Source organism: Osmia bicornis, chromosome 14 (assembly GCF_907164935.1).
Source record: "Osmia bicornis bicornis chromosome 14, iOsmBic2.1, whole genome shotgun sequence".
Taxonomy (NCBI): Eukaryota; Metazoa; Arthropoda; class Insecta; order Hymenoptera; family Megachilidae; genus Osmia; species Osmia bicornis.
The window spans coordinates 5,362,960-5,389,991 of record NC_060229.1 but is presented as its reverse complement, the minus strand read 5'-3'; the positions used below and the strand labels follow the sequence as shown (position 1 = coordinate 5,389,991).

The window sequence follows — 27,032 nt, the reverse complement described above, 5'->3', positions numbered from 1 at the left end:
TGCAAATTATCGGGGTGGCGAGGTGAAAACGGCGGCTATCGCAGGAGAGAAAGAAAGAAGCTCGTCGTAAGAGGAGGAAGAGGCGATTTGCTCTCGTTAACTACTATTCAATTTGCATTTCACCCGATAAATCCGTCGAGTCACACTCGACGACCTGTTCTCGCGTCGAATTCTTCCTCCTTCTGCTCACAGATTTCGAATAATCTGAGAACTTACGGCGTTGTGTCTTTAAATAGGCTGATTTCCTAAACTTGGATCAAATTAAAATATCAGCAAAATTTCATAATCTCGAGCAATTTTAATTATGACATCTTTTCTTCGTAAACTGAAGATTTGATTAGAAATGAGATTAGATTGAGATTAAAAATCAAAACTTTATATTCGTGTCGTAAAATCTAGAAGATGATTGCTTTTCCCAGCTCAGCCGAAAGGGGCCATCGAAGCAAAAAGCCTAGTAGATTCTTCCACTCGAACGAGGCACAGAAACGCGATCCTGAAGCATCCAGGATGTGCGTGGCTTTCCTTAGAACCATGATTTTCATGAGATTTCGCTTTGATTTTATCGCGGCCCTTCGTGGAAGGGATCACGCGGTGTTATCGATGTCAGAACGGATCACGAACCTTCCGCCCTTCGCTTCGCTTAAAATTGATGTCGAATTTAGCATCGGATCCTTTAATGCACACGTTGATTAATCTCCTGTGCTTATTTAGAATTTAATTTTTCGAAGAATTGAAGGTTTTTTCCAATTCTGATTAATCTACTAATAAATTCTATTTCTTTTTCTCAAGATATTTATCTACTTTTATCATTAATCGAGATGGTGGAAAATTAAATTTTTCGATCCACTTTGTTCAATCCTCTTCAGATTGATTAGTGATAAAATTAATTTTTTGAAACTTAATTAGTAGAATGCGATATGATATGGAGTTTGTATCATTACGTGAGTATTAGATCTAATGAAATTTGTATGTGATGCTATCGGTGTACAAAGTTTACGTAACAATTTCTCTAATTGGTCAAATTGGCGCGTTCATACTTTGATAAATTAAGCACTGTTCACGTATAATCGTTTACATGCGAGCAGTGCATCCATTTAATGTTTTGTTCAGCTGCATAAAGTTTCATTTCGTGGCATACTATTCCCAATATTTAGTTACAGTCACTGCTTATATTTCTCAATGCATAAAATTTTAAATTAAAGATTTCTAATGATCCATAAATTAGAATCACTTTCCATATTAACCCATTTGCTACCACGATCCCCAAACGGGGATTTGAATATATATATATATTTTTTTATCACTTGCAATAGGATTATATTAAATAAAATGTTAAATAAAAATATCAAAAATAAAAATTTAGCAGTTAATGGGTTAATCTTCAGAGTTCAAGTGTGCAATATGTTATACACATTGTATCGCCTGTTGTAAATGGCGCATATCGCAAGGATTCCCAGTAGATTCGCGAACAATCAACCCTCCCCGTTTCACCTCGGCGCATTCGAAATCGACTTTTCCGTCGAAACGAGCCACTCACCCGCTCATCGTCGCATTTCGATTCTAATCCGTTGGCTCGTCACGGAAACGACGAGCGTGCGATAAAAATCGTTCGATGCGCGAACAAATGCATTTATCCGGGCGATCGTGCGTTTACATTCCGTTACGATAAACGTCACCGTTGGGACGTAACGATATTGCGTTTCATCGGCAATCTCGTTGCACGGATGACGAGCCATTTCTTGTCCCGCTTTTTCCATAACTACTCTGCCATGAAACGAGACGAAGCATAGTAGTATCGAATACGAGAACCGTCTGTATAAATTTAACGTAGATAAAATAAAAAAGAAAAGAAAAAGAATCTAATCGTTGAATATTTTGATAAAAGCATATTTTCTTAGTTTTGTTGAGATTTTCACACGATCGAAATAACCACCATAGAAAAAGGATAAAAATCCTGAATCTCGGCTCGGCGAAGGTCGAGGCGACCGTTTCACGCGGGCCAAGCGTTTCTAGTTTCATTTTGCGAGCGTCGAAACGATTTTCGTTGCAGTCCGTGCAAAAATTCATAACTCCTGAACCCGGAAGTGAAACGTTTGAACGTCGAATCGACGTGTTTGCAAATGTTCGACGCGCTGCTCCGACGGCTCGATCCGCAGAGAAAAATTGCCCGTTTCGTTGTCCACCATTTTTCTACCTGGAAAAACTACCCCTCTAACCCACCCCGCCGGCGTTCCAATTGCTGTTCTTGTTGTTCAGCTAGCAAACGCGATTCTTTTCCTAGTCGGTAGTCTGACTCGTTTAATTTGCGATGAAATTTTCCATCGACCCGTATTCAATCTGTCTTTGCCTTCGGGTATTTAATTAGTTTTCAAAAAATTGATCCTAGTTTCAATGACTTTTCCTATAAATTTGCAAAATTTATTATTTTATCTTGCAAGTATAGAAGTTATCGAATAAATACGATTCCTTTTTTACGACAAACATCGAGCAACAATTTCTGTTTCTCTTTTCCTTCGCATTTACGGGACCCATAAAACCATGGGAATAGTCTGTCAATTTATTGCTCTGGTGTTTTGATGCGAGCGTAAAATTTCCGATAACCCGCGCACGGTTTGTTAATTCGATTCAGGAGCGACCGATTAAAATCGAAAATAATAAAAATTTTATATCAGCGTCGCATGGCGCTGCTGTTGGTATACATTTTCATTTACTATCGCGATAAATTTTCCACGGACCATCGATTCAAATGAATTTCCTTTCTCTAAATAATTTTTGTTATAATAATAGAATTGGGTGTTTTATCAGTTCCGTCTGATTGAATGATTGATATATGCAGGGAGATAATTAAGATTAAAATTAGGGTATGTTTCAATCAATATTTAATCATCGTACAGGTAAAATAAGAAACTACAAATATTTCCATAATCATTATCTTATTTCAAGTATTACTAACAGTGAAAAGGTTTATCAGTGTTTGAAACTTTATTTTTCTCTTCAAACACGCTGTTTTCTCGCAATTTCGAATTTTCTCGTTATCTGGCTCTTTATAGCAGCGAGTGGAAAATAAGTTGTTCTCGTCGGGATAACAGCGATTAGAAACTTTCTCCAGAAGTTGGTCGGCATTCCGAGCGAAAAGCATCTCTGGAAATAAAACGAATTAAGTTCAGCGACGACGAAAGAACAACGAGCGAGATCGTCGATGCAAATTCTACCCTTGGGTCGGGGCTAACTTTGGTTGCCTTATTCCACTGGATCATCCGTCTTTTCCCTGGCTGCTCCTCCTGTTCTTCATTTTCCCACAATCCACGGAGATCCTTCCAAGATTTCCTACCATTTCTTCCTGCGAACGTAACTCAACCTAAATACAAATCAAATAATTCTCTTCCATAAGGCTTTCGAAAGGGTTGTCAAATATTTTTGCAATTAGATATATTTTAAAGCTGACTTAATTGCCATTTGTTATATTTCAAAATATAAAATTTTGCATTTACTCGTCAACCCGTTTCTAAGATAGAAAATCTTGATAAGGGGGCTATAGACTTTTTAATTACTAATTTCTAAAACTATAGGCATTTAGACTTTCTGTCACTTTTGTTCATGCCAAACGGTAAGAGTTATCGAAAAAATTCTTGCGCCATTGTGTTTAGTGGGTCAAAATTTCAACGAATGGCCCAAAAAAATTTTTTGCCACTTGTCTGACTGGAAATGGCTGTTACTAACGAAAGGGTTAAAATTAGATTGCCACTCGTAGCGCAAAGCTAGAACGGTATCATTGGAGCACGAGCCAAAAAAGGGTTTTGCCCGAGAATTAACGGGACGACATCATCATACAAATGTCACAAACGCTCAGAAACAATGAGTATACGGGTCCTATGTAACGAGACGACGTTGTAACGGCCGCTTACCTCGAAGACAATGAAGTTTATGCGGCGCCGAGCGCCGTTATCTTACGACGTCGCGGAGGATTAAGTTTCAAGCACCAAGCTTGCATCTTGGCTGCTTATGGCGAATGCTCGCAAGCGTATTCGTATTCGAGCTATTTCGCCGACCGCCTTGTATTTCTCTTCGTGTATAGCGTCGCCACGATAAGGGTTGATATTCGCCTTCTCTTTCATCCTTGTACGTCTATTTTTCCCTTAAACAGACGACTGTCTTAGGATTCGCTTGAAAATCTGATTTGAATTAGAATTTCACGTAATGTTGATCGAAGTTAAAAAAATAAAATTAAAATTAGTATTTGAAATGATGACATGAAATGATCACAGAGTAGAACATCAATTCGAAGCTTAGAATCTAATTAATTATGTTTGTTTTTAAACAAATGATCAGGCGGAAGGAACAAAAGAGGTAGCTCATTATGCAGTCTTTAGTACAGTTTGGCTTGCAATTCTTAGGATGCAAAGTGTAGCACGTTCAAAGGCAGCTTTTTAAGCGGTACTGTAAGCGCTTAAAGAGTTTCTCTTCATCGGAACAAAGATGGGAATTTAAGCTTTCGCCAAAGCCCTCTCTGTGTCATGCAATTACTTTTAAATTTTTAGTTTGCATGAAAGCGACTTCAAACGAAACTCGATCGCGTTCCTTTTGAACCAATTTAGAAGGCGTTTGATACTTCAATTTTCTTGTTAAAGGTGAACTTGTTGCGTTTGTTTTTCTTCTACCTCGTTACCCACGACTCTCATTATGTCCTTCTTTGGGTTGTTAATTCGTTACAAAGGTTGGAGATTTTGTCCCAGAAATTCAAACGAAACTTCTCTCGTTATATCGTTTTATTTATTCGAACTTCTATTTATCTTTAAAAGAAATTTCAATTGAATTCTCGAAATTCCTTTCCTCTGGAACGTCCACCATAAAATATTTTGACTATTCGATGGAGATGAATGGTCACAGCAGGCAAAACCGTTTGCCGGCCAAAAAATGCAGTTGCCTTGGGTCTCCGGCTGGATTTACAAGCGGGATTAACCTAATGGGTTAACCGTGTAAACGCAGATTCGAGTCACGAGAGAGGAAGATCGACGATAAACCGAATCTGTCGTGTTCTAGTAGAATCGCGTATATCCTCAGGGATAAAAGATCGTTTCCACTTTTGGCGAGATGTATCGGTGCTTTATTAACCTTCATAGGTTCCTACATAACCCTTTAACTGCGGCTACTTTTAGCACAGCCGATCGATCTAATTTTAAATTATATTACTGAAGTGATATTTTATGTTATATTTATTTTATTTTTATTTTAGTGGTATATATGGCACAGCCGCCATTTGATATTAGCAAAAATTAACGTTTTGTTTATATACCACACCCACCGCTGGTTATAATTTTAGTATGTGGTTTATAAACCACACCCGCAGTTAAAGGGTTAAAGGATTAAACTTTATCCTTATATTTTCTACGTAATCATAATTAAAGTCAAAAACACTTTTCTTGCAGAGAATTTTAAATAAAATTCATTGATTGCACGAATTCTTCAGACTGAAAATATGTATTTTGTTTCTCAATGGGAAATTGATACAATTTATTTTTCTCGTTTCACCGATCAAACCGCAATTAAAAGCCATTTCTGTAATTCAAACGCGTGTACAATGGAATGTAAATTCGTGGAAATAGGTATTTTTGAAAGGATCGTTCGAACAGGATGTTCGTTGGTTTGCGATCGAATTTAATTCGCCGATTTTCAATTTAGAATGGCGATAAACAACGCAGAGGATTGCGGTTCGAAACGGCTACTTGTACGGAAATTACAGTGGATAGGTATCAAACGAATCGGCTTTTTTGCGTGCAAACAACCATACAACCCGTGGAACGTTAATAATGCAGCTGGAAATACGCGTAAAGAGCGGGCAATTTACGTTCGAGTTTGATTAAGAGATCCGTTCGTTTGCTCTTTCAACGTTCCAGCTGTTTACCAATCCGTTCCCGTCGTGTATTACTATATTGCAAGGAAATTAGAATTTCGTAGGAAATGATACAGAACATTTTATATATAGAAATAATCGGGGGATATTTATAAAACCAGAAATAAAAACACCCGTGATACTTACGAGGGGAACTACCCAAGTGTTACACTCATTAATGAAAATTTGAAATTCTATAAAAATTGTAGCGTATGTAATTATTTATTAATAAATGCACTAATTATAGCACAGCTTTATAATTCAAAAAGAGACAAATTATCATTAAAAATAAAAAAAAATGTTGGGAACCAAGGATTTGAACCGAGGACCTTTGGGTTACGAGTCATGTGTTTAACCGCGAGTTTGTCATACAGTAACTAATTTTAATTGTTAATATTTTTTAAACAATTAGCCGTCCGCCCCCAAAATGAGGAATAGGCGTGTTCAACTCGACGAGCTCCACAAGGTGGCAAAATTTCATTAATAAGTGAGCGTAACACTTGGGTAATTCTCCTCGTTAAAAAATTATGGATAAAAATAATTGCATTCCTCTCGAAAACAGCACGAATTACACGTCGCGAAGCAATAAATCGGGAAACATCCATGATTTCCCAAATAGCATTAGTGAAATCATTCGGAAGGAGCTGAAAAAGAGGATTTTCCATGGTCGATCGGATTCTCCCCCGCTTGCGGTCTCCTTTCAAGAGGAAAGAAATTCAAATATCCGCCACTTTTTTTGCCAAAATCTCTGCCGATCGTTTCTGTCAACTGGAGAAAAAACAGGACTTCGCACGGTCAGCGTGAAAGCAATTTGATAGGTCGAGCCATCCGGCCTCCATGGCCAACTCTTAATCGGTTTGATTTGCAACGATGAATGCGACAAATTGCTAGGATCACTTTTGGTAGTGCCCTGTGCTCGGCGAATCCGCTTTGAAACACGCGGACAAGAGAGAGACAATTGCGGTGTGTCAGAGTTGAAAGAGGAGGGAACAATGAAACAATGGTGACACTTTTTTGATCAGCTATTTTTTACTCGATTGAGAATAGAAAAGCTTATTATCGCGCTCGCAATTATTGCCATAGAGAAATTAATTTAATTTCATCCAGAAAGCAACATAATAACATCCGGGTCGTAAACAGGATATTCATATCCGAATGGTCGAAGACTCGCTCGGATGCGCCGATTCTCGTAGCAAATTGTTATTTTCGAGCTTCTTCACCAGCGTGAAATTATAAGCGGCTACATTTTATACGAGACCGTGCGAAAGTGCAGTTACTTCGTCGAGCTTACTTAAGGGATGGAACGTAGTCGCAATTTTTCATTACGCACAAGTAGAAAAGGGGAAAAAGGATGTTGCAGGAAATCAAGAAGGCCACGGTTGGTAGAATCGCTTCCGCTTGTCGTGCAAGCATAATTTCGATGCGTCTCGCCACGTCGCTTCTGTTTTTTGCTTTTTGTTGTTATTACTTTCCGGCTTTCGGGTTTTCATTACCACCAACGTTTAATATCCTTAAGTTGTATTCAAAGGCCTTCTTTCAGGGCGAATAACCACCATTGTTCACCTTCGGTCGAGTCAAAGCTTCTTTTACGATGGTGCAAGATTTATGCAGTTAAAAATTAATATTAAGTTTTTATTATTTATCAAGCAAAGTCGTTTATAACTTCTTATTAATAATTTTAATTTAAGTTGGTTAAATTAACGTCAGATCGCTCGGAAAATAAAATGTACAGTTTTGAAGTTACATTTACTTCGTTCTTCATGCATGGAATGGCTGAAATTATAAGGAAAGAGAAGTATAATAGTAAGGCATTCGTGAGACACGTGAGTGATCGTCACTCAAGATTAACTGCTTGCACGCTTGCAAATGTAAGATCACAGGACATTGCTGCGTATTCCGTATGCTGGTTGCACCGGGATATATTTTATCTATCATAGTTTATGGCCGTTTAAATCTTAAGAACGAAATAGAGCATGACGTTTTATGTCTCCATCGTAGATAAGAATGTTTTATTTTCCAATCTCACCTGAGTTTTTCTGATATCTATCGTCTGTTACAGACACTCGTTTCTTCTCTGTGATTTATTATCGTGAGAAAAAAAAATTGTCATATTTATTTTAGTTTTATTCTGTAGATACAATTTATTTACAGAATTTATCTAATTATTAATTTATCTAACAGGATACTATTTTTTTTTTGTTTCAGAATTATCTGGACAATAATTTCTTCGTAATAGTCAACCCTTCAGATGGATTTTGGGAAGCAGTAATTGGTGAGTGTTTCCAATACTTTTAATTCTCAAATCTCTCGTCGCTTCCGGTAAAAGTCTCGGTGCAAACAAATCGTCCGTTAATTCCCTTGTAACCGGGTTACCACCGTAACCCCCTTTTAACATTAGCATTCATCCGTATCGCGTAAACCGTTGAAAAAGGCCGGGAAACTGAATGGGTCTGATAACAAAACTCGTCTGGACGAGGGATATTAATGCTAGCGCGAAGACGGCTTTAATAAGTCCGCGACGTAATGAAAACCATTCATATAAAAGTTTCCACCGCGAGGTGACGCTTTAATTGAACGCGGCTACGAAGAGGTCTCGGCGAGACCCCTCTTGCTTCTTTCTTATGCCGAGCTGTAACAAGATGTCAGAGATTACCCTGGCTCGCTTTCTCTACCGCCCCCGAACCGTCATCCCACCCCCTCTTTACGCCACTTTTCTTTTCTCCACGAATTCACCATTACTCTCTTCCGTTAGTTCACCCTTCTTCCTTTTTCATCTGGCTCTGATTTTCATTAAAAATTTTCTGTTGGTCGAGCCGATGGAGAGAGAGAGTCACTTCCTCTGTAACGTTTCAACTGATATCGAGCGTACCATTCAATCGGGAACAAAAGGGAGAGAATCGTGGCCGGGGACTTCATCGACGAAATCGGGCCGACGGTTTTTCTTCACCGACTGTGAGGTATTAAAGGATCCCTCTGATTGAAGGTGTAAATGCAGGTTCGATAGGAAATTTCTGACGACTAGGAAATAGGCTGGCTGGAGGGAGTCGCGTTAGTTTAGTGTTAATGGGAGTCTTTTGTTCTGCGGATGTAGAGTATCTGCAGATCGTGTAAAATCAATTTATTATTTTTCATTTTAATGCTGGAAAAGCGGAATTGTATATATCCCATTTTTCATTTTGGTTCTTCTTTTTCTCATTAATTTATCTTCTTCCTTGCGGAGAAATTTCTTCGTCTCCATATTCCGCTTTCACGTTAATTAATTAATTTCCACACACTTTTTTCCCCTCGTTTTCGGTCGAACATCCCCTCGGTTTTCCATTTCTGCAGCCTCGCCCGAACTGTCTCCTCGATTTGCCACGGTTGGATCATTAATTTTTCATCGGTTGGTCCGCGTGCGAAACGAACGAGGTTTACCGTCCTCCGTGACGTTCGCTTTCCTTTAATGAGCTCGATTTAATTACCTGCTTTTGAAACGGTCCACCTTCTACTTTTCACTTCTATTTGCCATAGTTTTTTTTTACTTCCAGACGCTCGCTTTTATATTAGTTGTGTTGCATAATTACTTTATTTTATGCGGTGGCTAATTACTTGCTGAGGAAATAATGTTTAACCCCCCTGTAAGTTTGCAGCAAGTTGAAATTAGTCGTAATTTTCAGTGTGTCAATGTATTGAAGAGAGTCTCATTTGAATAAACGAAGTGCAATTGCAATTGCAATTTTAAGATGCAGGTTGCACCGTCAGCTTTTGTCACATGGATTTGCATAAAGTTGTTGGGTGCATCGGCAATCGTCTGTATTCGTGTGTGCACTTTGATAGCCTCCGATCACCCGTGTGTTTCGAGAGATACGTACACGATACGCCCACCATAGAGTATTAGTGTTTACAGGCAACACGTGTTATTCCCTGTGGGACGTTTGCTAACTTGTGTGCCTGTGTGCAATGCGCTCGCAATTGACGATGCACCAGTCGAACGTTTCCTTCATTGAATCACTATTGTGACTTGAATACTTCAAAGCAGAATTATCGTGTCGCATCGAGTTCATGTCGCACCAAATTATGGAGAAATTCAAATTATTACTGTTCGATGCATTTAAAATTTTTTTGCAAATTTGCGAAGATTCTCTTTGCAGCTTCAATATACTAGCGGCAACGTGCAGGGCTAATTTGTGGTAATTATTCTTCTGCTACGAATGTGGCTCGTATTTCAAGCGTAAAAAAGTTTCAACGAGGACAGTTGCGGTTGCATTTTCGCGAAGCCGTGTTTTGCGACGGGGAAGACCACGAAAAATATCAGAAACGTGCCGGTGGACGAGGTTAAACGTATAATTCGCACGCGCGCCATCTTTCTTCATTAAAGGGCGAGAGTTAATTAAATTGTCCGAGCGTACATTTCATTAGAACATCAAATAATAGCCTGGACGTTTCTCAGTCTCTCGTTCTGAACACGTGTAAACACACACGAAGTATATTTTGTATAAAATAAAGCTCCTTGTAACCTCAGGAAAATAAGTACCTGGTGAAGAGTTGTAAAATGGACTCAGGATTACAACCTGAACGTGGCTTGTTCGTTATTTTTTGGATTTGAGTCGATCGAAATCCTTTCTCTCCGATAAATTCTTTGCTTGGTTTATTAAATTTGTTCCACGATTAAATAAAAATAGATGGCGTGATTTTAACGAACCACCGAACGGTCGGCTTCTCGACCAAATGAACCGTGTTTCCCAGAGCGGGATTACTGTCAAACGCACGCATGACCACACTATCTGCACTGGCTCTGGCAAGGCAGAAAAGTTTACTTATTATCCATTCGCTTGAAAGCAGCGCAAAGCGGAATTAAATTGCCATTTTAACGGTCGCACCTTGAAAATTGGTCATTTTAACGAGAAATTAAATTTGCAAAGATCAAAGTTTTAATTTACACCTGTTCGGAATTTTTTAATTCTTCAAAATTGCTATAAATTGATTAGGGTTGGTAAGCTGTCATTCGAGTTCGAGGGCTTCCTCGTGTAGCATTGGACGATGGAAAAAGCGCGCAGCTTTGCCGCGCGGAGCGGAGCGGCGGCCAAGCGGAAATGGAAAAGTTCTGCGAACTGTGTCCGCTCCGCTTCGAGCGGCTGGTATCTCGTGTTTATTCGAAAAGTTTTCGAACTTTATGCAAATCCAGCGCATCCGAGGACGGCCAACAGGACTGCCGTTGCTGCCGGTGTGCTTCGTTACCGAGAATCGTCGAGATATTCCCACCACCTCTTGCCTCCTCTCGAGGGTACACTTGCAATCTCCATTGTTTCGCGAAGGAAACAGGGGGCCAGGGAACCGGGAACGTGGTGGAACTTCTTCGACATACTTTCATCCGGATTAATTAATTGCCTCTTCCGTTTTACTCGCTCCGCTGCTGCTACCGAGGGCTCTCTTAAAACTGGGAAGGGGTGATTCGTGAATCGTTGGAAATGGATCAGGCTAGACTTCATTTATTCCACTTTTTCTTCTTTTTTTTCTGGTGAAATTAACCATCTATAGCGCCGTGTAACTTTGAAATCGCACAACCATAGATTTCAAACTTCATACGCTAATGGACCAATAATTACCAGGGCTATTTATTAAAATTCAAAATTAATTTTGGATCCATCGGTATTATATTAAAAAGACATGAGCGAGCTTCACGTTTTTCTTTTTTACGGTAACATCTTGAAGCTGCCGCAATTAATGAGCTGGGTATCAGAGGTTTAATTAAACCTGGCGATTAAAAGTATTGGGAAATTCCGATTTTGGGCTATTGATGTTCGAGCTAATTAAACGGAAAATTGAATCGAATCGCTGCTGGCTATAATTGTTCGGTTGTATGAATTATTCAAAAGAGGAGAAATTTGTGCGAAACGAATTTTGAAATTTTCATGGATGGAAAAATTTAAAAAAGAACGAGATTGTTGATGTTGTCTATTTCCGAGAGGAGCCATTAATTGGACGATTAATAAGGCATTAATTTATAGAATTTTTCTTTTTATTCGTTCGCAAAGATTTCTAAAGGAAATTGCCTTTTAATCAGCTACGAAAAAGCCTTATTAGCGAAACGTTTCGTATGATAAATATGATTATGCAAAGCTGAGTGCGGTAAAAACTCCTGATTTTATTATGCTATATACAGCTTTGAGTGAATCATTTTGGATTTCATTGATGAAAGATATAGTGGGAGGGATTCAAATCTAATTGGTATTAAAATTGTAGAACTATAAAATTTCGTAAATTGTATGGAGGATATTTCCAGTTCAAAAAAGGTACAAAGGGAAAGTAGAATTTAAGAATGGATAAATTTTTAAGCAGAAATATTTTTGCGCGACATCCTTTTTATTTCATTTCATAAATAGCTCCTGTCTGCTATATCCAACAGCAGACTACTGCGAAAAGTGCAGCCCTCTAGAATAGTACAATGTAACCAGCGAGGTGTAACTCCTAGCGAGACGAATATTGCTCGTTCAGCTTGTTTCTCTTCCACCATTTTTCCACCCCCTACCTTCGTCCGGACTATTATCCTTCGGGATTAAAAAAGGTCCTTTGCTCTCAGCCGACGTAGGTCATTGTAATCAGCCAACAAATGAAAATATTCCCGGAAGCTTTTGTCGAAATGGTTGACCGAGACGAATGAAATTTTAATCGACATCCTATCTTTTTTTTCTGGTCCGGAGAAGACCAAAAAAGCTCCAAATGGAAATTAATTTTCATTAAAAAAGTTTGATAGATTTTTCTAAAATAAATGAGCACATCAGTTGCTTTAAAACGTAGAATTTAAGTTTCACATGAATAAGAAATTCAAGATAGTTTAAACAAGTGGATTCGATTTTCATCGGGGCAAGAGTTCACACGGAGACGACGAAATTCGCGCGCAGTTTCCGCTCCGCAAAGTGACCGAAGTCGAGTGCAGGGCAAAGCCAGCTGAGTGCAAGAACGTCCCGGAATATTTGACCGACTTAGAGTGCAGTTTAGAACTCGACTCAGCTTAACGTTCGTTGGGTTGCATTCGGCAACTGGTGCATTGCGCGTGCACTTTTGATGAATTCGAGCGGATGCTTCGGTAGATTCATCGTATCCTCTCTATTTAAGAGAAATTATTTAGAAATTGAAGTGAACTTCGTCTCTGGAAAATTTGCCTTTCCTAATATTTCTGTAATTTGTTTGCTCGGCTCACCGTCTATCTACTTCGATCCCGAAGAAAATTTGCGAATGACGACACGCCGGGACAGGTGTCGTAAATTCGGCGAATCCGATTGCGAGTTCGAATCACGTTTGGGACCATAGTCTCGCGAGTAATCAAAATCGTTCGACGTTGAGCGAACGATGCGCAACGTTCTGTCGCGAGCCCGATTCTTATTCGATTTTTCCCGTGTTTTCCGACGGATCGGGGCTCGATCGACACCGTCATCAAATTCTTCTCGTGGAATACGATTTCGCTTCGCGATGGCTGAACGTCGATGAGATCTTGACGCGTAACGTCACGTGCGGAAAATTACTGGCTTGATGGAAAAGAAATACCGCGAAAAGCCTTTGAGTGTCGTGTTTCTCCATTTCCTTGAATGCTGGCTGCCGGATGAAACAGAGAGAGGGTGTGTGATTTTCTCTTTTCAACAGTGAACCTGAATTTCGTGTAAATGGATTGAAAGGTTTGTTGAATTTCATTGCAAAGGTAATTTTTTAATTTGATATTTTTAATTACAGTAAGAGGTAAAAGTGAGTAGGCACTGTTCAAAATAGAATACCTCGGTTAAAAGTCGACTAAATAACTTGAGGTTTTTTGAGAAGCTATTAAAATTAATTCTCTAAAATATATATTTTTATCGTCTTAAAAAAATTACAATTTGTTGAAATCGTGAAAAAAATTGTGAATGGTAATTTTTCAACTTTTTTACACGAGTCTATAATGAAAATTTAAAATATGTCTTTCGTAAATTCAGATAAGTTATGTGTACGCTGAAAATTTCATCGAGATCGATTAACGCATTTAAAAGTTATAAGTAATTAAAATTTTTAAATGCGTTGACTGATCTCGATGAAATTTAGTCCAATTTTAACCGAGCTATTCTATTTTGAACAGTGTCTACTCACTTTTGCCTCTCATTGTAAATTATTTTGTTTGAAATTATTTCAAAATTGTAGGAATTTAACAAAGTTAAAAATCATAAAAAATAATATACCAAATTTATTAATTGTATAGTAATTCAAATATTAATTTGAATCGATTTAGTTGAGAACCCGACGAACATAAACGTCTGTCGTCATTATCATCGACCCATATCATGGTTGTAGGTGCCGTTAATTGCACGAAGGCCAATAAGTGCACGCGGTGCACCTTTGGGAGGGACGGAATTGCATCCGCGAAGGCTCGTTTCACTGCTCCTTTACCGCTCGATTCACGCTACGCTGGTGTTAATTTAACGAAAATTCATTAACATCGAGGTGCTGTCTCTTACAAGAGACAACGTCTCTTGCCGCGATCTTCGTGTTAGGTACAGAGTAAAATAGGACACGAATTGTCCCCCGGGCGAGAATTTGATTATCCGCATCGTATCGTCGCGATTGCACTCAGATTGTTCAACCGAGTTTCCATCGAAACGAAAAGTTCGAAGTTTGATTACGAATACAAAAACCTCGGTGGATCCCCGGCTATCGAATTATCAAGTAATTTCATTTTATTGAAACTCGCGGGTCCGAGATATAAAGAATCCAAGGCTACAGTTCGAAATAATAAAATTATCTCACGTTTTACCGGCGCGCTACGCGAACACGTGGAAAACGTGTTAGAGCAATCGAACGTTCTTTCTTTCAAAACGATCGCGATTAGACGTGGAATTTCCGGGATCGAAGGAAAACGAGAGGAACGTGTCGACGGGCGAGCTTAAAGTTCTCAAGTCACGTAAAGACTTCTTGTCGTCGGGTTCACAATGGTCCCGTGACCTCTGACCTGGCACTGGAACATGTGACTTCTCACGCACGTTGATTTTACTTTGAATTTTCACCTCGTTCTACACACAAACTGCTTAAAATTTAGCTGACAGATAAATAAACGTTTCTCCTCGAGTCTGAAACGCTCCGCTGCTCCGTTTGATGAAATGTTGAATTTGATAAGTCGAGCTGCCAGAAGGTATTTTTAATTTTATTTTAAAATTTTCTTTAATTTCTTTCAGTTATTAAATTATTTTAAATCCAGGGTGAAATTTTGAAATTGTTAACTAAAATAATCTAACGTGAAATCAGTATTCAATTCATAGATTTTCGTATTCAATACACATAATGACTAGGGTGAAGAGTGCAAGCGAGATTAGGAGAGGTATAGGGTTGGAAAAAGCGAGCGGATATATTGGATGGAAAGTACGTATTTGGCGATGGTCCAGCCTCTGTCTGCGCGCTTGGTGTGTCCATTATTCCATTAGTGGTTACCGCGTTAACTCTTTATTGCCCGTCGGTCTATGAGCCACTGTTCTTCATCCTCGCCGAGAGAACGTTTAATGTCCACATTTTCCTCGGATTACCGTAAAACCATTCCTGTACTTGCAACAGGACTATACAGATCAACTTGTTCCTTTTGGATCACATTTATACGTTTTCAAGTGCGATAAATGCTAGCTGAGATTTAAGTTTGTTAATTAAACAAGATAGATGTCGCTTTCTTTTTTAAAGTCGTTTTTCTTAAATGATTTTTAATATTTAGTTATTGCTTGCGAAAAATAGGCATCAATAAGAAATCGTACACGAATCGAACTATCCAATATTTGAACGATAAGAAAAGATTTTTATCCGGCAATATTTCGCTCGCGATTCGCAGTTCAATCGAAGATTTTCAAATTCGCTCGCTTTTATGACTTTTCCAAGCCAACAGAACGTCGGCGGCAACGCAACAGTGATTTTATTGCCGTGGAAAACGAATTCGATGTCCGCAGAATCGAAGGGGTCCTCTTTGTGCGCGCAAAAAGCACGAATTTTCCAGGGCAATTTACTTTTTATTACAAATTACGGACGCTTCATACGCGCGATTCCGAAAGGCAAAGCGAAATCACAACGTTGATTAAATGGCTGCACGTTTTTCAGCCGAGGAGTATGCCAAGTTAACCCCGTTCCGTGCAAAAAGTGCACCGGTTCTAATTGAAAAATTCATTACCGCCGAAGATGCGACGAATATATTCGTTTGGTATGCTTTGAAACTTGAAATGAAACGTCCTGAGAGAGTGTTAATTAGTTGCCGGTTATCTTGCTTGAATTTTAATTTATTTTAATATTTTTTGCTTTAACGTGATTTATACATTGCTTTTAATAAATTATAATCGCGATTCTATGAATCAAATTATTAAACCGATTATTTCATTACCTTCTGGTGTAATGAATGGATTGAAGTTTACATTTGTTTAAAATTGATTACATGCAATGAATGGTGTAACAGTTATTGATATCTGCACGACTGAATTGTTTCGGCTGTGCAATTACACGGTTTGTTTAATGTTGAATAAACGAGAACAAAGCAGAATTTGTTCAGAACAATAGAAATGAAACATATTGCAATTTACATATCGTTCGAATAAAGTTGCCGTGCTCTGCAGAAATTTTAACATACAAAACCACCCCTTTCTACTATCTCTCTTTTATAATTTATTCGAAGGATTTAAAACAAGATACACTTAAAGATTTTAAGGTTCAAAGTAGACTTTTTAATGAAATTTTATTTTTCTTGTGTACGAGAAGAAAATGAATTGTACGAGCATTATTTATAAATGAAATGTTTAAATGAAAAATTTATTATCACTTTTAACAAGCACTATTAAATTTGAAAGCATTATTTCCAAGAAGAATAAATTTTAAAATATTATTCAACAATGGCCGAATATGCAACTTCTATAAATTCTAATTAAAAAGCTTTTATTAAACATAACTCGGTCGGGTGCGGTAAACGTATAATATAATAAAAGCACCATTTTTCAACAGCGTTTTTTGTCAAACCTCAAGGGAATGAAGTTTCCACGGTTGAACGTTTTGATGGGCATAAACATCGAGCAATAATTCTTCGTTAATCAACTTTCCATTGTCGAAGTGAAACTTCGTGCACGTTTTTTCTCTCATACGAGCCATGAATTACGTTTGGAACCAGCAAAAAACGTCACGGCAATTCTTTTGTACCATAATTTCGAGTACTCTTTCCTCTTTTTAAAAAATCGTACAAATTTTTACTGGTGTAGTTTTAAATATATCTCGGTATTTATAAAAATCTCTTCAACATTAAATATGTGCTTCTGTTATTTAATTAATCATCGAATCAACTCACAATAAATTATTGATTAAATAAGCGTTCGGAGTAGTGGTTTGCAATAATTACCGCAATTGCATAATGAAGAAAATATTTGGAATAATTAATATCAGTAATAGAACCGCTGAAATTGATCATGGGAATTAACAATATTAAATTAGAAATACGATTGTAACCGTGGTGTTGAATGGAAAAATAGCCTCAGGGCACTCAAATAGGAAAATTCAACAAAGAAAACGATACACACGTGAAACAACAAGAGAAATAGTGTGTCCAAAAACATTTACGTTCGTTAACTGAATTATTTGAAAAGAATTACTCAAGTGTCCTTTCGTTCGTTAAATCAAGCAAAAGAAGGAGCGGGTAACACGCGTCCGAAAGAATAATATTGACCCTTGTTTCGCGAACTACCCTCGAATTAAGGGGTGGGACGAACGGGAAACAGAAGAAACAGGGACAAAGAGGAAGCTTACAGTGAACGAGGCAAGTCCTGTTAAAAAAAGAAAATCTTCGACTTTATGCACGAACCTTCTTTTCCGATTGTTTTTTCAATCTTCCTTACATCGAGGTTGCTCGTCATGCAGATTCGAAATCTTTTACCCTGCCTTCTTCGTTCGCACCCTCGAAGACAGTCGGCTTATTTTCTTAGTCGCGACACGGTCCCGCTTGTTCGTCGATCTGCGTTTTCTCGTTTCGTCGCTCGACTGTCTCGCGTTTCTCCAGAGAAGAATTTTAAGTTTCAAACTTTTCGTTCTACCCGGAACGATTCGTTTTTCAAAGAAGATTTCTATTTAAGTCTGAGGGAATTACAGAAGTTGCCTTCTTTCGATGGAAATTTTTGAAACGTAAAACGATTGAATTTACCATTATGTTGTTAATTTTTCAAATTTCATCAACGAGTCAAGCGAAGGAAAGGGTTCTCGTCAGATTACTTTCCGAAAACTTTCTCTTATTTATTTTTTCTTCTCTCAATGTCTTCCCTTTCGTGTTTCTCGAAGTTACGTTACACTGCCACACCCGGGATAACATCTCGGTTGCGTGTCCTGTTTATTTGACTCCTTCTATTTTCAAGCCGGAGTTTCCTACCCTTGTTACACTGCCACCCTAATGGCCAGACACCCCGTGGTTCGAGCAGTTGCGTTTTCGAGTTTCACCCTCTCTCGGTTCGCACGATTTTCGTCGCGAGAATTCACCGCCAACTTCTATCGACATTCAACGAATTACAAGGATCAGAAATAGGGAACATGCGGTGGAATTTATTCATGGTTTCTCCTCGGGAGTGTTGCAAAGGTATCCTGCGAAACTGAATGGAAACTCGTTCGATCGCACGAGAGTTTTCGAATGCTGTCTGGAAACAGGGGATGGAAATTGAAAATTTTAGGATATTCGAAAGCGGCGCGAAGGAATATTGTTTTACTTTTGACAAATAAACAATTGGTGTAGGGAGGCATAGAAGATTATAATCCGTCCAACGAGACGAATCGGGATATGTTTACAAATTTGCGTGCTCGATGCAGGGCCGAGGCTCAGTTGTTTCCAGTTCTTCAAACATTTCGGTCGAAGTTTGTGTACTGCGATCCGGGCCTGCTTCGAGCACGTGGATTTCTACGCATTTACTGTCTAGTCTCGTTGGATGCAGTATACACTAGTTGAATTAATTCTGAACACTTTTAAATTTTTACTTAAATTTCGCATTTATTCAAATCATTTAATATATAATCTTTTATATCTTATATTCTAATCATTGCTTTCTAATTCTAGGGCGTCGCTTATATAAAAAAATCAGGAATAAGATCATTTACAGGTATACTTTTAATATACAATAAAAATTACAATTTCAACACATCAAAGGAGATAGAAAGAAATTAATATTTCGTTGGATATCCACGACGTTTCGTGTTGCCAGGTGCAAAAACAAGGTGTGTGTGGCTCCATTTAAAAAATTTTTTTTATTTATTTTATTCTATGAATGTTTATGAATGTTTGAATGAGCTGCTACAGAACATCTATGTTTAGATTTTCCGGCAATCTAATGGTTAAGAAAGTTCGTTACCATAAAGAAAATAAAGACTTAAAATTTTGAAGTTAATGATTTAAAAACGTAACCCACGGAAGGTATAAAAATATAAAATAAAGAATAGTTTTATTCAAAGTGTCCAGAATGAATTCCACCAGTGTAGACGAATTCAAGCGAAGCTTAAAATTCTTCGAGATTTCCACCCGTCTGCCCCGTGAAAAACTAAAATCTCGTTACATCGATCGTAGGATTTTCTCGGCACGGTAAGTTGCAGTGAAAAGTATCATTAAAAAGCGAGAGGGGTACAGTTATCTGAGTAGTCGTTACAATTTCTCGCGAACACGTGTGGCTACTCGAGACACTGGTTCCTCCATTTTCCTGAAAATAGAGGCTCCCCGACGGTGGAAGTAAGGTAGTGTTGGCTTGCGACGAGAAATTGTCTGGTTCGATTGTCAGAAATGTAATAATCTGCGGCGAAGTGCAATCGCTTGCACTTCCCTCGACGAGCATTGTGCCGGCTCTTATATAGGTCCGATACTTGGCCAGTTCCTTGTAAATTGAGTTTTATTCGGTCGTTCAGCTGAATTGGACGAGCAAACGCGCGATGAGTCGTTGAACGATGGCGACAATGAAGATAGCGCCATTATATCTTCTAACAGAGATTGTTCCGTAGCTAGTCCATAGAATTCCAGGACTGTTACAAATTGATTTCCAAGACCTTTAAGTGATTTTTGAAAACTAGAACCGTCCCGGATAAAAATCCTAGTTACGCCCGATGGTGTTAATGGTTGAAAAATAGTCTGCGGTGGTTAGAGGTTAAACAAGCTCGGAAAACACTCAAACCTTCAACATCACTTGCCGGTAGACGAGGAAAAGCTTATTGTCTTTCCGTAAATCCGTGGAAACGCAGCCGAGGGAAAACGATGAAACGTGCGCACGCAGACACTCGAGGCAACCCCGAGTGCGATGCTCGAGCGAGCTTTTCCCCGAGCTTTCCTATCGGGAGTCTTTCCGGATATTCCTTGCCGTTTCGAATGCAACGTTCGACTTGCCGATATACGGTACGGACGACAAGTTTAGACAATTGTCGAGATTGCGTGCACGGCGAAAGTTTTCCCGGGGAGCCGCGAACAAGCGGCTTGTACACCTACTTACCGCGAACAATTCCGATTCGTGTCGCGATACGGCTTCGTGGAAGCGATTATTCTCCGTTGAAATTGCTCTCCGCGGGATGAAACGGATATCTACGCTGTTGCATTGTAAACGCCATTTGAGGTCCGAGACGATTCTATGATAATTCAAACGGTTAACCCTTGTATGACGAATCTGACCGCATGACGAATATCGGACCCATTTAGACGCATTCTGTCATGTTGAAAATTAATTAGGTGGTATTTTTATTTTCAATAAGTCTTACGAGGAAATTCATGTTCAGATTCGTATCTTATCTCTTCCTTTCTAAATTATTTACAGAAATATTTATTAATGATAAAATTTGTAACCGTTATATATAGCTGACTTCCTCAGCGTTTAAAAGCAATATGTATTTTATGTTTTCACTTACAGTCTTGAGGATCTTATATAATATGAAGTTTGTAGTCACAGGAGATTTTCCATGGTAGGAAACACGTTAACTACTTACGTGTTATGAATCTTACAGTATAATTTATGATACTATTTGTAGGTAAATGAAATAACTTGGAAATTTATTCAAATTTATGATTTCTTTAGGAAGAAGAGTTAGAATTATTGGAAATATTTTATAGTGCAGTTGATCTTATAACTTGAAATCTGACTTTTACAAATCATAAATTTTACCAGTAATATTTAATTTTTTAATACCGGATGTAGCTTCTTCTAAATTCCAGATATTGAAATTATAGAAATAAAAAGGTGGAAATTTAATTGCGAAAGTAATCTCACGAATACCGTTTCGACGTTACATATAAGATGCAATGAATCAAATGTCGTATCCGATTTAAGGGGATTCATTTCCATTTCACGTGCAACTATTGGTTGCATCGTGTTTCATGGCCGCTTATGTAGGTCATCTGTTAATGTATCGGTGTATTCTAATATTTCGCATGCGAATGCTAAATCCTGTATCGATTAGATCCATCGAAGGTGGAACACCTTCCTACCACCTCGTTCTAATTAAATCCTCCCATACGGTATTACGTTCGACACGCTAAATGCAATCAGCTCGAGACACCTAAAAAGTGATGGAATTTTCTTTTTTTCCATCTGTCGCATGAATAATCTCCTCGGGGATATTTTGGTTTCATTTCTAGAAAATTACTTCCTTTATGTTTAACTTCGTTCGATATTAACGATCCGGGTTTCCAGGTTCGAAATTGAATCTAAATTATCGTGATTCATTCATAGGCTCTCGTGTGCAGGTTAATTAAATTTCACGTGGAATACTCTGAGTGCCGTCAGAGCGGTCCCGTTTCAACGTATAAAGAAAAATAATTAAGTTGGAATTTCGTTAATGACTTCCTGGCATTCTACTGTTTGGAGACTTCTAAATCTTCAATCTATTTCTAAATTGCTTTTTCGTAAATTTTATTTTATTAAAAATAAGTCACTGGATTTTTCAGTGCATCATTTATTATTATTCGAAGAGGTGGATTTTGTGGATTTATTGTTAATAATTATCATTTGCTTGTATCTCTAAGTAACTTATCGAAACTTTCTAATCAGCTTACAATTAATACCTTGGAAACTATACAAATTATTCAATATTTACTAAAATATTTGTTAATTCCTCCAACGTCAGCAAGACTGATTTTCAGCCGGTATGAATTAATCCACAAAATCTTGTCCAAATGGTTACACGACACGGACGTGCTTCCATAAGACGCTTCAGAAACAACCTACTCAATTATAAACACGAAATTCTCCACAATTTCACGTACAACCGTGCGTACGCTCGTAACGACCACCATGTACGCTTGAAAGTTTAATAATCTTGTTAACGTCGCTGTCGCACTAGGATTCTCTTGGATTCGTAACAGAATCCGCAATTTCTCTGATTTGTTCAATTAAAACCTGTCAAAATTTCCTGTCTCCTAGACGTCTTATGAAATAAAGTTTAATCTCATTCCTGATGCGACTAAGTGTGACAAATTGATAATAATTGAATGGTTATCAAAAAATTTCGAGCAAATCGATCTCTGTAAAAATTTGAAAAAATAAATCTCTTTCGAAGGAAAAATTCCACGGCAGCAATGGTAAGGAAACCGTAGAAATTTTTGGAATGCACCTGGTCGCATCGAATGAAACGTAATCTTCTCTCAGTAACGGTACACGATGCACACGTTGAATACGCGTGCACCTAGTATCTTTTATTTTCCAATGCCGAACGTGGGCATTTTAATGCCGGATTACGAACGAAGATTGCGCTCTGCTCGTTTCTCTTTCGTCTCTGCCTTTTTTCCGCGATTCACGTAATGTTTCGCCAGTACCGACACCATTAACACGTTCCTCGCTTACGTTGCTTCCTGTCTTCGAGTATGGTACGTGCTTTACCTTTATTAATGAATGGTTCAATATGCGATTTTGAGTCGTATCCGCGACACAACGATAAGGATTATTAACAGGTAGCGTTAAATACTTTTTAGGTAAAAAAGTTTTGCTTTCATTTATTTTGAAGGGAATAGTATGAAGGGAACGTGAAAAGCGCAGGGTGATTTTAATTTTAAAAAGAAACTTTTTCAGTTTCAAAAATTTTTACTTTAAAAATTTGGAAGCGCACTAATTAGTGCGCCATTGTTTTGGGAATATAATCAAAAGTTTGGCCGCAAATGAAATTTCCTTGGATGATTTATTTTGGTTAATGAAATCCCAACCGTGATCTATTGCTCAATTACTTCGCGTAAGTTAATTTATGGCTGTATCTTCCTCGCACGTTGTTGCACGCAACCGCAAACGTGTTTAATATATGTTTCACAAGGTCTATTATTATTTCTGTAATTCATCTTGAGGATGTAACTCGTAAAAATGATCGATCTTTCCGGATTGATTAAAGTTCAAAGTTTGCTGGATGGGCAAGTTTCTTCATCAGCCAGATTTTAACCGGATTAATAAAACTTTTGACGGTGCTAGTCGACTGATTAATCGAGTTTCATAGTTCTTATCGTGTTCCGACTGCACGCTCGTGTTTCAACTACGTTTTATCAACCTCAGTGAATAAGAAACTTGATCTTTCAACAGAACATCCCTGCTACATTGCTCGAAATTGAAATTAGGAAGTTTGCAGAGATCTGTAGCCAAATTGGAATTTGTTACGTTGCTTAAATTAACTTCAATACGTTCCATAGATTTCTTTTTAATTAACATTCAACAGATGCTAATTGCTTTCGGGTGTACTGTTTCAAATGAATTTAATTATTCATGCGCCATTTGTAATTTTAATTCCGATAATAATTTACTTTTTACTGCAAACGTAGGATCCTCTAGAGTTGTATTTTAATACAAAAACTAAATCCAATACATGTGAACGAATATCGTTAAACGATATTAATTATTCCACCATAATGATGCAAATGTTATATCAGAAATTCTGTTGCAAAGTTACCGTGGTATTCATTTTATAAACTTTCAATCAATTAATTAATTATTTACTCGTCAGTGAAAATATTCAGCAAACAATTTTCGAAGTCAATAACCAACTAGTACAATAAAACTTTTCACGTTGGAACTCTATTTTAAATCAAATTACCTTAATCACTTTATCAACTATTTTAATCATTACCAAACTATGTTTACGTAAAGTGCGCTCAAAGTGTTAATCAATTTTCCACTGATTGCTCGCTTTTAATGTTTCAGGTCCAAGCATGCGGTGATACCCAAAAAATCCACCCCCCAAAGAATACATATCAACTCATATCAGAAGCAAGGTTCAACTTTCGAAAGAATTCTCGACCAATTCAACGTATCTCTCAGAAGCGTTGCATATCGAATAAAATGCAGGACCAACGATGATCGATCGTCCACGAACTGGTATCGGATGTCGATCGAACGTGATCGGCAAGTGCAGTCTGTCAAAAAATCTCTGGTAACCGGATCGTTCATAGCCAACTTACTCGAAGGATTTCGAGTTGAATCGCGAAAAGAGAAACTGCTGTACATACTTTGCGGAAGTTTCGAGCGAAAGAGGAGCAGCAGGACGAAAGGAGAGGATGTCGCTGAGGTAACGCGATCTCTCGAGCCGGCTGAAGAACGATCGTGAATCGAACCGTGCTCGAAAGGAGAATATCGGGTGAAGAAGAGCGGTGGGTTAGATCCTAGACATAGGAAAATGGGTTTCCCTAGAAGAAGATCCTTGTGGTTGAAGGTAGCCGTGGTAGCCACCGCGGTCTGGGTCACCGTGTGCTTTTTACTCTACACGGAGGATCGTGGGGACGCGGGTGTGCAAGGTTTGGCGCCGTCGGGCGTCGCGGCGCCTCAGATGGCCAATGGATTCGTGCCTGTAGCCGCACCGCTCAGGAAAGAGACGCCACTTAGCGCGCAGGCTAAAGCGAAGGTCGTCCAGGCCGGGCCTGAACAAGGTAAATTAACACTTTATTTTAACAAATTTCAAAATATTTCGCTATTTTTATTATCAATCATTCCGCACACTTAATTACGAATATTGCCAACTGGGTAATTGGGTGTTGGAATACGATTCCTGTACTTTTACTAAATTTCTAAAAATGGATTATTTTTGGAATATCTCAGTAAAAAAGGATGGGTGGGCCAGGGTGAAGGGTGCAGTCGGAATTTCGAAAGTCGAAGGCAGCAGTGGGTGGCGTGGGTGATTTCAGAATATTTCGCTATTTTTATTATTTATCATTCGAATATTGCCAACTGGGTAATTGGGTATTGGAATCTATCTACGATTCCTGTACTTTTACTAAATTTTTAAAAATTGATTATTTTTGGAATATCTCGATGAAAGGGCACTTTAAAGTAAAAAAGGATGGGTGGGCCAGGGTGAAGGGTGCAGTCGGAATTTCGAAAGACGAAGGCAGCAGTGGGTGGCGTGGGTGATACACGAGCCGAGTTTCACCGCGGCGAAGTTCTCAACGACCCGGTCGGCACTAAAGCAATTTGTCCTGCTCTTTATTGCCGTATCGCACACACACACCGGAGAACAACTTCGTCGACCGGGATAAAATTATTTTCAAGGCGAGCCAACACGCCGAGAAAACTGGGTGAACTCGCGGCAACCAGCCATTTCGTAACCTGCCCACTTACCCTTCTTGGTATTACCTATGGCTTGCCAATATGGCGCCGGAAAATAAAACTGCAGTTTATGCGAGAAAGCTCTCAGAAAGGAGACAGCCGTACTTGGGAACAGGAACACCGGGGAAATTCAATTCCTTCTTTGACCCTGGCTTTCTTAGACTGTTGCTTTTCCTTATAAAGGGAGAATATTTTTGGGGGTGATTTTATTAGCAAATAAAATGAATGAGGCGCGAATCAATTTGGAAGGGAAATATGGGTGCTACTTTGAATTTTGGACGGTTTTGTCGAGTTTCAACTAGAAACGAAGTCAAATATTCTTAGTGAAATATTGCTCTACATAAAATACAAGCTTCTTATTCAGCATATTATTCAAAGTATCATATGATAGTTTGTCTTCTTAATGAGTTGATGCAGAGTTTAGTTCCAGAATAATTCCTCATTTCGAAGTTGGTGTACTTAAGTAGAACACAAGTTTCAGTGTGTTATTTTAATAATTATCATAGGAGAATATTTAATTAAGGTTTGAGTTGTATTTAAAAATTTATGCAGAAGAAACGTTATCCTCTAAATGGACTATTTATAAAGAAATAAATAATTCCCAGAAGTTGTAAAATATTTTTTAAAGAACAAAGAGGATGTTCTATACATTTACCCGAGTTTTACGTACCAACTTGCACTGAATGCTTCCAGGAAGTCGTGTACTGCAATATTTTTTTTTTATTCTTTTTTTTTTCGTTTCCAGGCGGTGGTGTACTCGTTGCTCCTCGTGAACAGGACTCGAGTGCTCCTGGTGAAATGGGAAGGCCTGTGATTCTACCAACAAATTTGACTGCCGAAACTAAAAAACTCGTCGACGATGGGTGGCTAAACAACGCGTTCAATCAGTACGTCAGCGACCTGATTTCTGTTCACAGAACACTGCCCGACCCACGCGACCCATGGTAAGTCAGAATTTTTCCGATATTTTTATTATTATTTGCGCTCTTATAAAATTTTATTCGACGTTAGATTTCATATTGCAAGAACTGAGAAAAATTAGACATCCTTTAGTCACTCCTTAAATTTTAAAATCTTATGTCACAAAATCTTGTCAATTTTCAGCTACGCTATTTTTTAACATTTTTATTCAAGTCACCTCGTTTTCTCAGTTTCAACAGACGATAAAATTATCCCTTATTCCAATGGGAGCCTCGACACTCGAGGATCTCAAAAAATACGAGATAATTTCTAGCTGTAGCCAAGTATTTCGCTAAAAATTCAAGTTCCCCTTTGTTATTATTTAATTATATCGTCAGAGAGTATATTTAGTTTGAGTTACATAGAAACGATGTATCTCGGGATGAAATAAAATTCTCCTCTATAGGGACACGGATGTGAAATAGGAAAGGATTCTTCACAGTTCTCGTTGGATAACGTAATACAGTGAGAACACATATTCGTTTCCCGTTTTATTCGCGTATTCCGCGTTTCGCGAGCACAAAGAGCAAAGAACGGGAGACGTTTGTACGTTACCGGTCTCCGCGTAATAGGACTTTATTGCAGTTTCTTGTTAACAAATTGCCTGAATTACTTTTCGTTGACGCGAAGAAAGCAATTTCACCGAATGCGAAACA

The 27,032-nt window shown here is 38.3% G+C and overlaps 1 protein-coding gene across 8 annotated transcripts in view; it reads left to right on the top strand.

Moving 5' to 3' along the window:
• LOC114875900 (putative polypeptide N-acetylgalactosaminyltransferase 9) overlaps positions 1–27,032 on the top strand; it is a 183,463-nt gene that overhangs the window by 99,911 nt on the left and 56,520 nt on the right. For all 8 annotated transcript variants that reach the window (XM_029186731.2, XM_029186728.2, XM_029186730.2 and 5 more), the window contains 3 exons: positions 8,096–8,162; positions 24,019–24,740; positions 26,162–26,360. In XM_029186731.2, coding sequence (XP_029042564.2) covers positions 24,491–24,740; positions 26,162–26,360 — 449 coding nt within the window. In that variant the 5' untranslated portion in view covers positions 8,096–8,162; positions 24,019–24,490. The remainder of the gene's footprint in view (positions 1–8,095; positions 8,163–24,018; positions 24,741–26,161; positions 26,361–27,032) is intronic.